The sequence below is a fragment of the Raphanus sativus genome, chromosome 3 (assembly GCF_000801105.2).
Source record: "Raphanus sativus cultivar WK10039 chromosome 3, ASM80110v3, whole genome shotgun sequence".
Classification (NCBI taxonomy): Eukaryota; Viridiplantae; Streptophyta; class Magnoliopsida; order Brassicales; family Brassicaceae; genus Raphanus; species Raphanus sativus.
The window spans coordinates 24,085,660-24,099,410 of NC_079513.1; the positions used below are offsets into that span (position 1 = coordinate 24,085,660).

Here is a 13,751-nt window from a genome sequence, read left to right on the forward strand (position 1 = left end):
TGAGAGCTCTTGTTTTGTATGTATGAAATACAAGATTAGCCCTGGTTTACACTTAAATTTGGCTGGTTTTTAGTAGGGTAGTAGTTAACTTGCACTGATTATAGTTTTGTTTGTATGTTTTAGAGGTAAGAGAGCATCTTAAAGCTCATAGAGTTTTATCCCCCTGAGCCCTGACCATATATGTCGCTAGATGTCTCCATCAAAAATACTAAATAGTCATGTTCTAAGAGTTTGTATTTTGTTATTCTCTCTTTGAACGGAAGTTGAATCATATATTTTATTGATATGGTATAACATAGTGTACATGATTATTTAATATATGGATTGCTCACATGTCTAAAAATATAAGATCCTCTCAGAAGTACAGATGGACGTAGTTAAAATGGAAGAAAAGATTGCCTTAAAAACAGACTTCTCCAAACCAGATACTTCTTCAAGAGAAACACCAAAGATGATCCGAGGTTTCATGAATCTCTGCCGTATCAAAAATGGTTTTCTCGCTTGTTGCAGTCAACATACCCTTTCAAGAGACAAAGATGGGTCTTACTTCGAGGTTGCGTGGTAAGCTAGAAAAAAAGGAGGAACATTCTAACCAGGTACAACAGAGTGCACAACATGAGACTGTACCAGGATACGAGCACGCTTAAGATTTATCTGGCAATATTTCAAATCTAAGTATGATTCAGTTTATCCGAGTTTTCTTCTCATATTAAATTTCAAATTTGTAGGAAAATCCATGTACGAAGAACTCTTACTGTGTCAAATCGTAGGACTGCAAGCGACTGGTAAAGTAGCCATAGATGAACAAGTCTTACGCTCGTCTAGTAGAGCATCAAACATAAATAATGAGTGTTGTTGTAGATCTTGCTTGATTTCATCTTACTCTATTACAACCATTAGATCATGTCGCTCTACCACAACCATTAGAGAGCATATAATAGTCTAAAATAATCATGAATTTGAAGGTAACGCACTTGCTCAGTCAGTTTCTCTAACCAATTTGAAGCTTAAACGTAATTGTAACACAGTCCATGTCACGCGTGCGAGAAGACAAGTAAGAAGGTCGAGTTTTAATGTTTTGATTGATATTTTTAAGATTTGTGGGGCAGGGAGTCACAAGGAAAGAAAGACAAGACTTTGCTTGGAATAGATAAAAAACGGTATTACCGAGAATGAGTAATGGGAAATACAAAACCGTTTTGATGAACCAAAACAGATTTTTTTAAGACGATAATAATAATCACAAGTATTGTTCATGTATCCTTGCCCTGTTCTCTTCCCACCATACCCTCGCTTGCATCTCTCCGAATATCTCTCGGCTGCAATCCCCAAAAAAATAAACAAACAGTTTTGAGTTAAAAAACCGATCGTTGAAACAATGTAATGGAAGTTGTATTCTGTCTGTTTCACCTGAATCTGACTCTTCTAAGCTCTCTTTTCCCATTTGGTAAAACCTTAATAGTGATATAAACTCCAGGCTCATCTTGCTCCACCCACTCGTTCTGATCAACATCGCTCGCATTGCTCACCGACATTTCCTCTGACCGGTCTGCATCTCTAGACGAGCTATCCATGGAAGAAGTTTCTGTTTTGGCCCCGCTTATGCTTGACAGTTTAGGAGTTGAGTTTTGTAGACCAGAGTCGTGCGTGGACCTATGGTCGAGTGAGTCCGATGATGAGTAAGCAGCCAATCCAGCTGGACGATGTACGGTACGAGGCAAACGTTCTTTGTTCAAAGGTGGCGTTGCAGGAGTATCTTCTGGATGGTGGTACTCTGCTTTTGCCTTCTGAACAAAAGATTTCCACAAAGGACATTGTTAGTGGATAATCACGGGTTTTAATTGTCTTGTTTAGAGATTCGATTAAGCTAACCTCGTCTTCGGATATAGGAGGCGTGGGAAGAGGGAAAGCGTTGCGGCTTAGTTTTTGAACGTTGTAAAGTTCCTTTACTTTGTCATAGTTATCTGCCCACCATCGTTGAGCTTGTAACTTGTTGAACATGTCTCGGCTGATCAACATTAGAACATAACAGAAGTGAGAAAAAACTACATTTCATAAAATTACAAATGGTATATACTATTATAAGAGTGAAAGACCGGAAGATAAAGTAATCATCTCATATGAGCAACTTAAAGGTAAATAAAATAGCTTAGGCTAATCATAACTCGCATAGATTTTGTGACACATGATATTCATGAGTTTCTAAGTTTTAATTTGGATTGTCAAATAAAGTTAGGAGAAGAAGTAACTTTAATCAGAACTAAGAGACAAAAGTTGGAATTAACCAAAGCGGATTAAGGGGAGGTTTGACAAAGTAACAATAGCTGTTTTCAATTAACCTTTTTGACAAAATTGAACGCATAGGCTAGGGGGCTAAAAAGAGAGTTAAAAACAAAGAGAGTTAAAACCAAGACACTGCAGCATTTTGAATGTCAATTTTCTTTTAGAAAGGTAGTTAATGGGGGTTGGCAAATACTAATTATCAATCAAAATTTCATAGGAAAAAAAAAGAAATGGAAGAAGAACACAGAGACAACAATGGTCAATGCTAATAATTAGATAAGATGATTATGGCTAACAGTAAAAGTAAATAATGAGGGAGGTGGGTATGAGAGATTCTCAAAGCACACTCATTTTTTCTAATAGTATAACTTTAGCCCAAAATTAATAAATAAACTATATGTTTACCAAAAATCTAAACTAAACACTAAAGTAACTAAGAACCACTAGGACTCGAACCCAGCCAAGATTAATTTGATGGAAAAGAAACGAAAGAACCTAAAGAAAGGCCAAGTTTGTGACAAAAGAGACATGCAGCAAGAGCATCTCCAAGAGCAACCTTATATTTGAAGTTGGATGAACCTTATATTTGAGGTTTGAAGGTGTTCTTCTCCAATGGTAAACTTTAAAATAAACCTTAAAAGTTTTAGATATTTACATTATAGTCTTTAACATTAGACCAAAAAAAAAAAATACAAAACTTTTATAACAACTAAAGTGTACAATAAAATGTTATAAATAATATTTATTAATAAACTATTACACTGTAATAGAAAATTACAGATATATAAGAGATTATTACAAACGAAATCATTTTTCTAAGAAAATATAATTATTCATCATTGTTATTTATGTAATAAACTATTACACTTTAATAGCAATTTTTGCTTTGTTTTTTATTTTAAAACTTATTTATTTATTTAAAGTTATATGCAAAAGTTGAATTTATAAAAACATATATAAAATTTATAAAAGAAGTAAAATTATATGGACTAAAATGATAAACAAAAAAGTTATCAAGACTATTTAAAAGACATAAGAATACAAAGACCACAAAAATATGAAACCTCAAATATAAGGTTTTGTACAGTGAAACCTCAAATATAAGGTTCCACTGTACAAAACCTTATAATTTGAGGTTTGAGGATACTTTTGGAGTACATAAAACCTTATATTTGAGGTTTTAAGGTTGCTCTTGGTGAGGTTTCACTGTACAAAACCTTATAATTTGAGGTTTTGAGGATACTCTTGGAGTACATAAAACCTTATATTTGAGGTTTTAAGAGCATGCCCATCAGCAAACTCTCCTTTCACGAGTTCCAATAAATTTTTTTTATTATTTTAATTTTTTTTTTTCGTTTGACTTTTCTAAAAAAAAAAAAAAAAAAAAAAAAAAAAAAAATAATAATCGGACCTATCGCGGGCCGCCACGTGGCGTGGGACCCGCAGAATAGTGAAGACTCGGGTTCACTGCGGTGAACTTCTCTCTCCCAAGTTCTTCACTCTTTGATTATTATATTATTTTTTTTTTTCGAAAAACGTGTGACCCCCTCTCTAAATCCTCTAATGGGGGTGCTCTAAGGTTGCTCTTGGAGATGTTCTAAGTGATAGAATTGGAACTGTGGTTAATATGGAACAAGACAAAGAATAGAAGCAAGGAAGAGACAAAATGCGTTGAGGTTGTCGTTTTCAAGAGGCGACATAGGAGTGAACGAAACTGTGCTAAAGGCTAAAGCTGTTTGCTTTATTTTATTTTTATTTATTTCTTCTTTTGTCTTTTTGAATAACAAGACATTGCCACCAACACCAGCAATAATGTGATTACATGACAGAGAAGCGGAGAATAAGGCACTCATTGAATTAATAAAACAAAATTTCTATTGAAGCAAACCAAAAATTCTGAAAAAGAAACCCCAGATAGTAGTGAAATGATTAAAAGATAAAACTCTACCAACCAAGGATTCTGTATCTTTGATTGAACAAAACAAATCTAAATAAACATTTCCTAGTATCTTAATAACTTCTTAAAAAAAAAAAATATATATATATATATATTGATTTCATATGGCTGATAAAACATATGTAGCAGAAGTTTAAATTTAAAGCTTTTTCTTCTTTTCAAGGAAAAGTTTTTAGTGTGGAATGGAAATAATGATTTTGAAGATAAACAAACAAAAAGAGAAGGAACTAATAAAGTAGTCGTCAATCAAAATAGCTAATTTTGAAAGAAAACATAAAGGATAAAAGCAAAAAAGGAGAAGAACAGAATGAGAAGAGATGATGACCCAAAGAAGCACTTTAAAAAAAGAGGGAACACCAAGTTTTGCTTTTTGGACCTTTGCTTCTTCTCATCAGGCGTGAAGGCGTTACAGTCAACAACTGTTGGTCCCATTTCTCTTATTTTTTCACCTTTCTATTTACATTTTCACACCAACAGATTACCCCTCATTCTATTCAAGACAGGACATCAAACAATGTCAAATGCGGTACTATTTTGTTTTTTTTTTGCCTACGGAAACATATCATCCAAAATGGATGATAAATTTGATAAAAAACCAAATTTATTTTAGTTCAGAAAAACACAAATATAAACCATAAAACCTGAATCAGAAGACTAAGCCCCAAAAATGTCCTATAAGATAATGCTCTATTTGTAAACTCGAGATACTAAATTAACTATAAAAAATTAATAAGTGATAGATTTCTCTAAAATACATGAATGATTGTTAGATTGTCTTTAAGTTATTTATCAACATATCTTGCCTAGACATGGAATTCCACAAAAATCATATTAATCCATAGTATTATATACGCAAAATTTATTTATTTTGTATTATGTTCTACGCTGATACTATTATATTAGTACTTTTTTAATTAAAAAATCAGATTCAGTTCCGAGCATCTTCCGAACATTCTCCCGAATCACGACCAAACACAAACGTGAGGAAAACAAGAAAACGAGCCGACAACGACGAAGCCACACGCAAAACATCACCGTACGATTAGAACAAAAAAAAAAAGAATCACGACCGTTAGATTAAAAGCAAGTGCAGAGTTGCGTCTGTACCTGAAACGTATACGCTTGAGATCATTGCCACCGCCGGGAAGAGAGACAAAGGTGATGAGAACCCCTGGCTCCACCTGAGCGACCCATTCTTTCGGCTCTTTCTCCTCCACGAACACGATCGGGTCAACCCGGTTCCTCCCGCTCGCCGACTTCGGAGTCGCTTCGCCGCTCGATATCCCTTTCAGCCTCGCCTCCATCTCTTTCCCCCACACCCTCGGCTGCTGCTGCTGCATCGCCGCCGCCGCCGCCGTGGCGGTGATGGAGCTGTTTGATCTTCCGTACAGCATCTTAAACCGTTGATCGGATTCGGTATCCGGCTTCGCCGTCGTCGTCGTCGACGGATTGTTCTTGATCGGTTGCCCCTGAGGCTGCGCCGCCGTACACGGCGTGCAATGCCGGTAAGCCCCTGAAGCTTTCAGAGCCATGTCCTTGAGCTGTGTGTAGAATGACGAAAATACCCTCGATCAGAATTAGAAAAGGCGGAGGTAGCAGAGAGAGAGATAGAGAGAGAATTGTACCTGAGATGTTAGAGATTTGGCGTGCTTGGAATCCGGATCGTCGGGTTGACCCGGGGATTCATCACCTGCTCGCTTAGAACGAGCTATACACGTCAGCATTTTCCGGCGACGGCTTCTTTGTCTTTTTGGATACGGAGATAGAGAGAGGGAGAGAGAGAGAGAGAGAGAGAGAGAGAGAGAGAGAGAGAGATGCTGTCAGTTTCTTACTTTGGTTTGGGTTTGGTCCTCTTTTTATGTTTTTTGATCTCTCTGTTTTAGATTTATTTAATTAGAACTTTAACCGGGATTACCGGTTTTATTTTATCCGAAAGGTCCCCGCGTCTCTCTACGGTAATTCCGATATTCTGATGCCCACTGGGTGGTAAAAAAACGTAAAAGGTAAACCATTTGTCGATCTACTGATTAGCTAAGCTTAAAACAAGTGTACCACTTGTCCATATAGATTAAATCAAAAGGTTATATACATCATTGGTGCTTGTTTATTTAGAGTTTTAGAGGTACCAAAGGTTGTTGTTCATCGTAGTCAAGTGTTGTGCTCAAGGATTCAGTTATCGATGTATTCAAATTTGGCTCTTTGACTTTTGAGAAACCTGAAACGGAAGAGAGTGTTTGTTTGTGACTAATAAATAATAATGCTTTGCGGTAGCTTAATTCATTTTATTTTGCTATAGTATACCCAATAGCATATACTAGTCTGTTCATAAGTTTTATGACGATATATAGCCGACTTATTGCTGTTGACAAAGAAAAAGCTGACTTTTTGCTCTCTGTTTTTATCATGTTGAGATACAAAACATATCATGTGAGATCGGATCCACTTTTCTTTTTAAGGAGTTATAACCATCATAGTATTTAAGAGATGACAATGGTTCGACAGAGCTTTCTTTGCTACGTTTCTCACCACATCCTTAAAGGCTTCGCAACAACTTATCCGCTATCCAAACACATCAAGTTAGGATATATACGTGTCTCTGCGTGTATGCGTGTGTGTATAAGAAAAGTCAACAGAGTGATCAAGTGTGGTGTATTGCAAAACCATATGAATTCTGGTTGAAATGTTATGTGTTTCTTATATCAATTTACTAAAACATCTACACAAGCAATTTTTGAGATAAATAAATTTTCATCTGACTTGATTGTACACGAAATTACATTGCCATAGTCCCATTCGGATAATTTCTATGCATGATTTTATACTCTTCAGTGCTTGTTATCATGATAGATATTGGACCGAGCTGGAAACAATCTTAAACATTCAATGATGGGCTTCTTTTTGCCCATTATAAGGCTCGCTGGGCTCTGTGTTCTCATAAAAAATTGCGTTGTAAAATAAAAAGCTCTTTCTCCCCTCTAAAATAAAAAGCTTCTTTTGGCCCATTACTTGTTTAATCGCCATGATGGCGAATAACTTGGTTTTAAATTAAAACTTTTAATTATGTCGTAGTGTTTAGGTTGGGCAAAAAATGGGAACAAAAAGATACCAAAACAGAAGGAACTGAAATATCAAAAATCAGAGAAAATAAACAAATACCTGAATATATAAAATATTAATTATGTATATATAAAACATAATAGATTTATATATTTAAAATCTATTAAAAGTATCATAAATTATAGAAAACCTAAATTACTATAAAATATCTGAATTTTTTTTGTCAAAAATATCTAAAATAATTTAAAATATCCATGATTTTTATCTTAATCATCTTCATTATTTGATATTTTATCTAAAATTTATTATATTTAATCTGAATTATCCAAATTATCCAAAATAACCGAATCGAAACCAAATGAAAACAATTTTTTTCCGGTTATTTTCCGTAACCGAATCAAAAATAAATCAAGTTCATTATCCAAACTGTCCGAAATAACCCGTGACCACCTTTATTATTTATTACTTGATTTATTTTTGATTAGGGTAGGAACCACTTTGGATAAAGAACTTGTTATTAAGTTTAAATAAAAAATAATAGTGTCTCCAAAAACAAAAAATAATAATTATGTCCTAGTTGCTGATTTCCTACTTAGTAACTTATTTATAATGTTTATTATAATTATTATAGATTTGTTGTTGTACATATACGCAAGTATATTACAGTTTAGAAGTTATCTAGAAATAACACGTCATTACGGAACTATAATAATATTCATTCATGACAAATCCGTTGAAAATTTGAAATAAGAGTCAAGAATCAGAAGTTAGACGTTATGTACAAGTTATATATTCAACAGGGAGTTTTCAAAACATAATCAGAATATATACAAATCTCCACATCTGATAAATAAACCTGTCCTCGAAAAAAAAGAATCAGAGACAAATTAGCCATAATTTACTCAAAATTAAAAAAAAAATACTTTAAATTGGGAGAAAATGGCATAGAAACGTAAAAAATCAGCATGTCAAAGGGCAGAGACAGAGAAAAAGGTAATTAAAATTAAATTAACGACAACAATAATGTCTCGTCTTTTTCGTTGGCTGCTTCTATCCTATATATTCGAGTGTGTGCGGTATGTGTGGGTGGCTGCCCACAAATGTCCAACGCGATCCATCTCACCGTCCCTGAGTCTCGGTGGACCCCACTTGAACAATCTCTATTCTCAAGCACCAATAAATATATTTAAAAAATGTCTTAATTATTTTTTTCTTGAAAAATGTCTTAATTATTATTTTAAAAAAATATCTTAATAAAAAAGTGGTAGTGAGAGAGAGAATGAATGACACAGCTCAAAAGAAAAAAACATTTTGCTGCTACTCGAGGAGAGAGAAAAAAGCCATTAGACGTCTGCTAGAAGAAGACCAAGTCCCTTCTTCTTCTTCTTCTTCTTCAACAACAAGCATCATCAGCTTTCTAGAGAGAGAGAGAGAAAACATTCCGATTCATCTTCCAGAAGATTTCCTCTGTGATTCCGATCTCCCCCGATTTCAGTTTGACTCCGAAGGAAAACTTAGAGACCACAAAAACCTAGAATCTTCCCCGATCTGACTCGGCCTCTCTTGGAAGAGCTAGTGGCGGCGGCTCAGAGAGGATCTATTTGGAGGAAGAGTAGCCATGGTAAGCCCGCCATCATCCTCTCTTCGTTTTCTCGATTGCTTATTCTGTTTATTTTACTTATCTCTGGTTCGTATGATTGGTAGATAGATCTTGTGTATGAGGTTCTGCGTTTCGATTTTATTCTCTATTGATTTTGTATCTTACTATTTGCCAAGCGAAATACTATTTGAATGGCTGCATACTATACAAGTTGGGGAAAATTACAGTGTGTTAATAGAGTTAATAAGGTTGGACCCTCACACCTATATCATATAGTTTTAGATATCTCTCTAACTTCTATTATTAGCTGCTCTGAACCTGCCTAAGATAGCATCTCCTTGTGAAGTCATGTTAGGAAGCTTGCTTTGTTCATCTGTTTTGTGATTTTAATTATAGATTCCCTCATTTAAGATTTAGAACAGCAGGCTTGTGCGAAGTTATTGAATTCTCTATGTACCTCACACCTTCAGTATTGATATCCTGTAGGTTGGTCCGGTCAATATTATAGTTGGTTCTCATGTTTGGATTGAAGATACTGGAGAGGCGTGGATTGATGGAGAAGTTGTCAAGATTAGTGGCGAAGAGGTTCATGTACAGTCCACTAACGGGAAGACCGTAAGTTGTTTATGTCCTTTGCCATGTCATTTTCCTTATGAGAAAGAATGTTACTGGTTAGGGTGTCTTTTTTTTTTTTTCTGAGCAAGATGTCATTATTCGTTAACGCCTTGGATACTTGTTACTTCTCTAGCATATTGCAGTATTTTACATGACTTGTACATCCCTGTTTCATAATCCTATTACAAGCCAGAGATTGTATAATCAATCAATGCAAGTTAATTTCAGGTTGTGGCCAAAATCGCGAATGTATTTCCAAAGGATACAGAGGCTCCCCCTGGGGGTGTTGATGACATGACAAAGCTCTCATATCTACATGAACCAGGTGTTTTGAATAACTTGGCCATGAGATATGAGCTGAATGAAATTTATGTAAGTTATTATGCATTTTCTTCCCTGAGTTCTAATGAAATCACATATTAACTTTCTAAGCAGGAAACAGTCCTAAGTATTTCCTTTAAATTGCCTTTGCAGACTTATACTGGAAACATCTTGATTGCTGTAAATCCTTTTCAAAGGTTACCACATCTTTATGATACTCATATGATGGAGCAGTATAAAGGAGCAGGTTTTGGTGAATTAAGTCCCCATGTGTTTGCAATTGCGGAAGTTGCTTATAGGTAATTAGGAACAATACTTGCAGGAATTCTCTAAATCACTCTGTATTCGTTCGTTGTCTCATGCTAGTCTATTGCTTCTATGAGTAGGGCGATGATAAATGAGGGCAAGAGCAACTCAATTCTGGTCAGTGGGGAAAGTGGTGCTGGTAAAACTGAGACCACAAAGATGCTTATGCGCTACCTTGCTTACCTTGGTGGTCGATCCGGCGTTGAAGGAAGGACAGTGGAACAACAAGTTCTGGAGGTGACGCGTCACAAATCTGTACTGATATATTTTTGAGAGGCTTGTAGATTAACTATTTTGTTTTCTTTTTGTTGGTTAACAGTCAAATCCAGTTCTTGAAGCTTTTGGAAACGCCAAGACTCTTAGGAATAACAACTCCAGGTATGCGCATGTTCACTCAGAGTTTTTCTTACGAATTGTCTCTTGAAATTAGTCAAACTTGTTCTTGGCCAAAAGCTTCTTCAGTCAGTACTTGTCAGAAAATTGTTGTGTAACTACGAAACCTCAGTGATCAGTTGCACAGGTGGCACATGAAATAAGTTGAATGACATAAACCATATTGATTTCCTGGCCTTTTTCATGCTTAGTCTTTTTTTCCTACATTAACTCACTTTACTACGTGATAGATTATTGTGTTATGGAGTTATTCTAATGACTTCTTATTAGAACAGCTTCAAAGCAGACAACCTCATTTCAACTTTGTCTTTAAATCATAATGCAGTCGATTTGGAAAGTTTGTCGAGCTTCAGTTTGACAAAAGTGGGAGAATATCTGGAGCAGCTGTCCGAACATATTTGTTGGAAAGGTCTCGAGTGTGTCAAATATCAGATCCAGAAAGAAATTACCACTGTTTTTACATGTTATGTGCTGCCCCACCGGAGGTACTGGTGCTGCACAATGATAACAATAAACCTTGCTTTGAAGCGTTCTGCTTTATACCTCATGAATAAGTAATTGGGGGATTTAATCTCTTTTCCTATTCTGCAGGAAAGAGAAAAGTTTAAGTTGGGAGATCCTAAGTCATTCCACTACCTAAATCAATCGAAGTGCTATAAACTGGATGGAGTCGATGACACCGAGGAATATCTTGCTACCCGACGAGCTATGGATGTTGTTGGCATCAGTGAAGAGGAACAGGTCAGTCTTCGACTTGCTCCTTTTCCAAGAAGAGATAATTTCTCTGATAGAGCATATTATTGATTCTTCTGATAATTGTTATCAGGATGCAATCTTTAGAGTTGTTGCTGCAATCCTTCATCTAGGTAATGTCGAATTTGCAAAAGGAAAAGAGATTGACTCCTCAGTTTTGAAGGATGGCAAATCCAGATTTCATCTGGATGCGACTGCTGAACTTCTTAGGTATGTGCTGCTTACTTGTTTAATCTTGATATCTGTTTTGTTTTTATCCTTGATCCTGAACTCTTTTCTTTCAAAAGATGTGATGCAAAGAGTTTGGAAGATGCATTGATAAAACGTGTAATGGTGACTCCAGAAGAGGTTATTACAAGAACACTTGATCCTGATTCAGCCACGGGTAGCAGGGATGCATTAGCGAAAACTATCTATTCTCGCTTGTTTGATTGGTATACAATGAATTTCTCTCTTTACATTTGCAGGCTCTTATGTCCTATTTTGTTTTGTATTTTCCCTAAGTGCACTCTAGCTGCCCTTGAAATTTCGAACTTCTAAACCCCATATTGTTTTCAGGCTTGTTGATAAAATTAACAATTCTATCGGGCAAGATCCAAATTCTAAGACAATAATTGGTGTTCTTGATATCTATGGGTTTGAAAGCTTTAAGATCAACAGGTAAATTTAGTGGTTTGCAGAATTATTTCCTCTTCTGGAATAGTGTTAAAGGCTCTAATGAGTTTCATGTATTTTTCAGCTTTGAGCAGTTTTGCATCAATTTTACCAATGAAAAGCTTCAACAACATTTCAACCAGGTCTATTGTGCTCTTACCCACTACCTTCCGAATATCTTTCTCTTCCTACCTAGTTTTGACGTAGCAATAATTTTTTTTTTCACAGCACGTCTTCAAAATGGAACAAGAAGATTATACCAAAGAAGAGATCAATTGGAGTTACATAGAATTTGTTGATAACAAGGATGTGTTGGAACTCATTGAGAAGGTATCCTAATTTTAATTTATGTAATTTTATTCGTAATATAATTTTGCGATGACACTTCTGGTGTATATGACTTGCTCGTACAGAAACCTGGAGGAGTCATTGCACTTCTAGATGAAGCATGGTAGGCTCCTAGACTCTTTTGACGAAGCTGTTTTAGTTTGTGCTTATGGATTAAAAAATCTTGTATAATGGATGTTCGGTTCTTTCGCAGTATGTTTCCCAAGTCAACACATGAAACGTTTGCTCAGAAGCTGTATCAAACGTTCAAAAATAGTAAGCGGTTTACCAAACCAAAGCTATCTCGGACCAGCTTTGCAATATCACATTATGCTGGAGAGGTAAAACATCTTTCACATGCTTATGACAAGCTTAGATATTATTCCTGTTTAACATCTTCCCTTTCCTACTGAAACAGGTAACTTATCAGGCCGATTTGTTCCTTGACAAGAACAAAGATTACGTGGTGGCAGAACATCAGGATCTTTTGATCGCTTCGAGTGATACTTTCGTAGCTGGTCTATTTCCTCGCCTAGCAGAAGAAACATCAAGTAAAACCAAGTTTTCTTCCATCGGGTCACGCTTTAAGGTATGGTGAATAGTACATGATTTTCCCTCTTCAGTACATATTTCCTCTCTGCTCTTCCTGAAAGCTTTGTTCATCTAAATGATTTTCCCTCTTCTGAACAATTCAGTGGACATTTAAGGAACTCGGACATACTCTTTAGACAGTTAATCATAAATGGTGTATATATAGTGCATACATCTATATCATTTGCTTCGTCTGTGTGTTTGATATAGCAGCCTTACCGCTGATTCAGACATTAGTACATGTTTGTTTCATTCACTTTGACTTTGTTATTTTTGTTCTATGGCTGTTAAGTTTCACCCATGTTGGAGAGAGTCATGATTTGAAACATTATGTAGCAGCAACTCTAGCTCAAAATGTTACAAATATTTGTTTCTAACAAGAATTTGTCTCTCTCAAATTTCAGCTTCAACTTCAGTCTTTGATGGAGACACTTAATTCTACTGAACCTCACTACATCAGATGTGTAAAGCCAAACAACGTACTTAAGCCTGCCATTTTCGAGAACTTGAACGTAATTCAACAATTACGCTGTGGTGTAAGTGCAGTCCGAACCTTTTATATAATTGAGGCACTTCAACCAAGATTTTGGGTTATGGAACTTACAAGCTTAATTTTTGCCTTAATTTCTTTAAGGGCGTTTTGGAAGCTATTAGAATCAGCTGTGCTGGTTATCCTACAAAACGGACGTTTTATGAGTTTCTCAATCGTTTTGGTGTTCTTGCTCCGGAAGTTCTGGAGGGAAAGTAAGTTGCAGCTGATATGATTTTGTTTACCCTCGTAGTTTCTTACTCTCCTGATCATGAGCTTGGCTTTTGAACATAAAGTTGATAGGTTTCGTTTCTTGCAGTGCTTTCCATTATAACATGTCTTGTTTTTTTTGCTCTATCTTATGG

At 35.7% G+C, this 13,751-nt stretch overlaps 2 protein-coding genes across 3 annotated transcripts; one reads left to right on the forward strand and one right to left on the reverse strand.

Annotated features, from left to right (window-relative positions):
* Window positions 1-1,120: 1,120 nt before the first annotated feature.
* LOC108846169 (protein Brevis radix-like 4) lies at window positions 1,121-6,065 on the reverse strand. 2 transcript variants are annotated; one of them, XM_018619394.2, is made up of 5 exons: window positions 5,866-6,065; window positions 5,348-5,781; window positions 1,873-2,008; window positions 1,411-1,784; window positions 1,121-1,319 (listed from the first exon to the last, which is right to left on the reverse strand). In XM_018619394.2, exons 1-5 carry the CDS (start codon window positions 5,962-5,964, stop codon window positions 1,241-1,243), a joined length of 1,122 nt encoding a protein of 373 aa, XP_018474896.2. In that variant the 5' UTR covers window positions 5,965-6,065; the 3' UTR covers window positions 1,121-1,240. The 2 variants fall into 2 exon arrangements, with proteins under 2 accessions (XP_018474896.2, XP_018474895.2); XM_018619393.2 differs by having other exon boundaries at window positions 1,411-1,787; window positions 5,866-6,060.
* A 2,507-nt stretch (window positions 6,066-8,572) lies between these two features.
* LOC130509352 (myosin-17-like) lies at window positions 8,573-13,636 on the forward strand. Its single transcript, XM_057005211.1, has 17 exons — window positions 8,573-8,918; window positions 9,384-9,512; window positions 9,741-9,884; window positions 9,987-10,132; window positions 10,220-10,376; window positions 10,459-10,517; window positions 10,858-11,017; window positions 11,124-11,273; window positions 11,359-11,495; window positions 11,573-11,719; window positions 11,844-11,945; window positions 12,025-12,082; window positions 12,168-12,269; window positions 12,353-12,390; window positions 12,481-12,607; window positions 12,685-12,855; window positions 13,262-13,636. The coding sequence occupies exons 1-17, from the start codon at window positions 8,916-8,918 to the stop codon at window positions 13,619-13,621; spliced, it is 2,190 nt and encodes a 729-aa protein (XP_056861191.1). The 5' UTR covers window positions 8,573-8,915; the 3' UTR covers window positions 13,622-13,636.
* The last annotated feature ends 115 nt before the right edge of the window (window positions 13,637-13,751 follow it).

Bases quoted from the DNA above. Each gene is read 5' to 3' on its own strand.
- LOC108846169 (XM_018619393.2), bottom strand. From the start codon at position 5,964: ATGCTGACGTGTATAGCTCGTTCTAAGCGAGCAGGTGATGAATCCCCG. The intron at 5,782-5,865 runs GTACAATTCTCT...TTCTACACACAG, and splicing joins CCAAATCTCTAACATCTCAG to CTCAAGGACATGGCTCTGAA. The intron at 1,788-1,872 runs GTTAGCTTAATC...TCTTTTGTTCAG, and splicing joins CTCCTATATCCGAAGACGAG to AAGGCAAAAGCAGAGTACCA.
- LOC130509352 (XM_057005211.1), top strand. The intron at 9,885-9,986 runs GTAAGTTATTAT...TTGCCTTTGCAG, and splicing joins ATGAGCTGAATGAAATTTAT to ACTTATACTGGAAACATCTT. The intron at 11,496-11,572 runs GTATGTGCTGCT...TTCTTTCAAAAG, and splicing joins GCGACTGCTGAACTTCTTAG to ATGTGATGCAAAGAGTTTGG.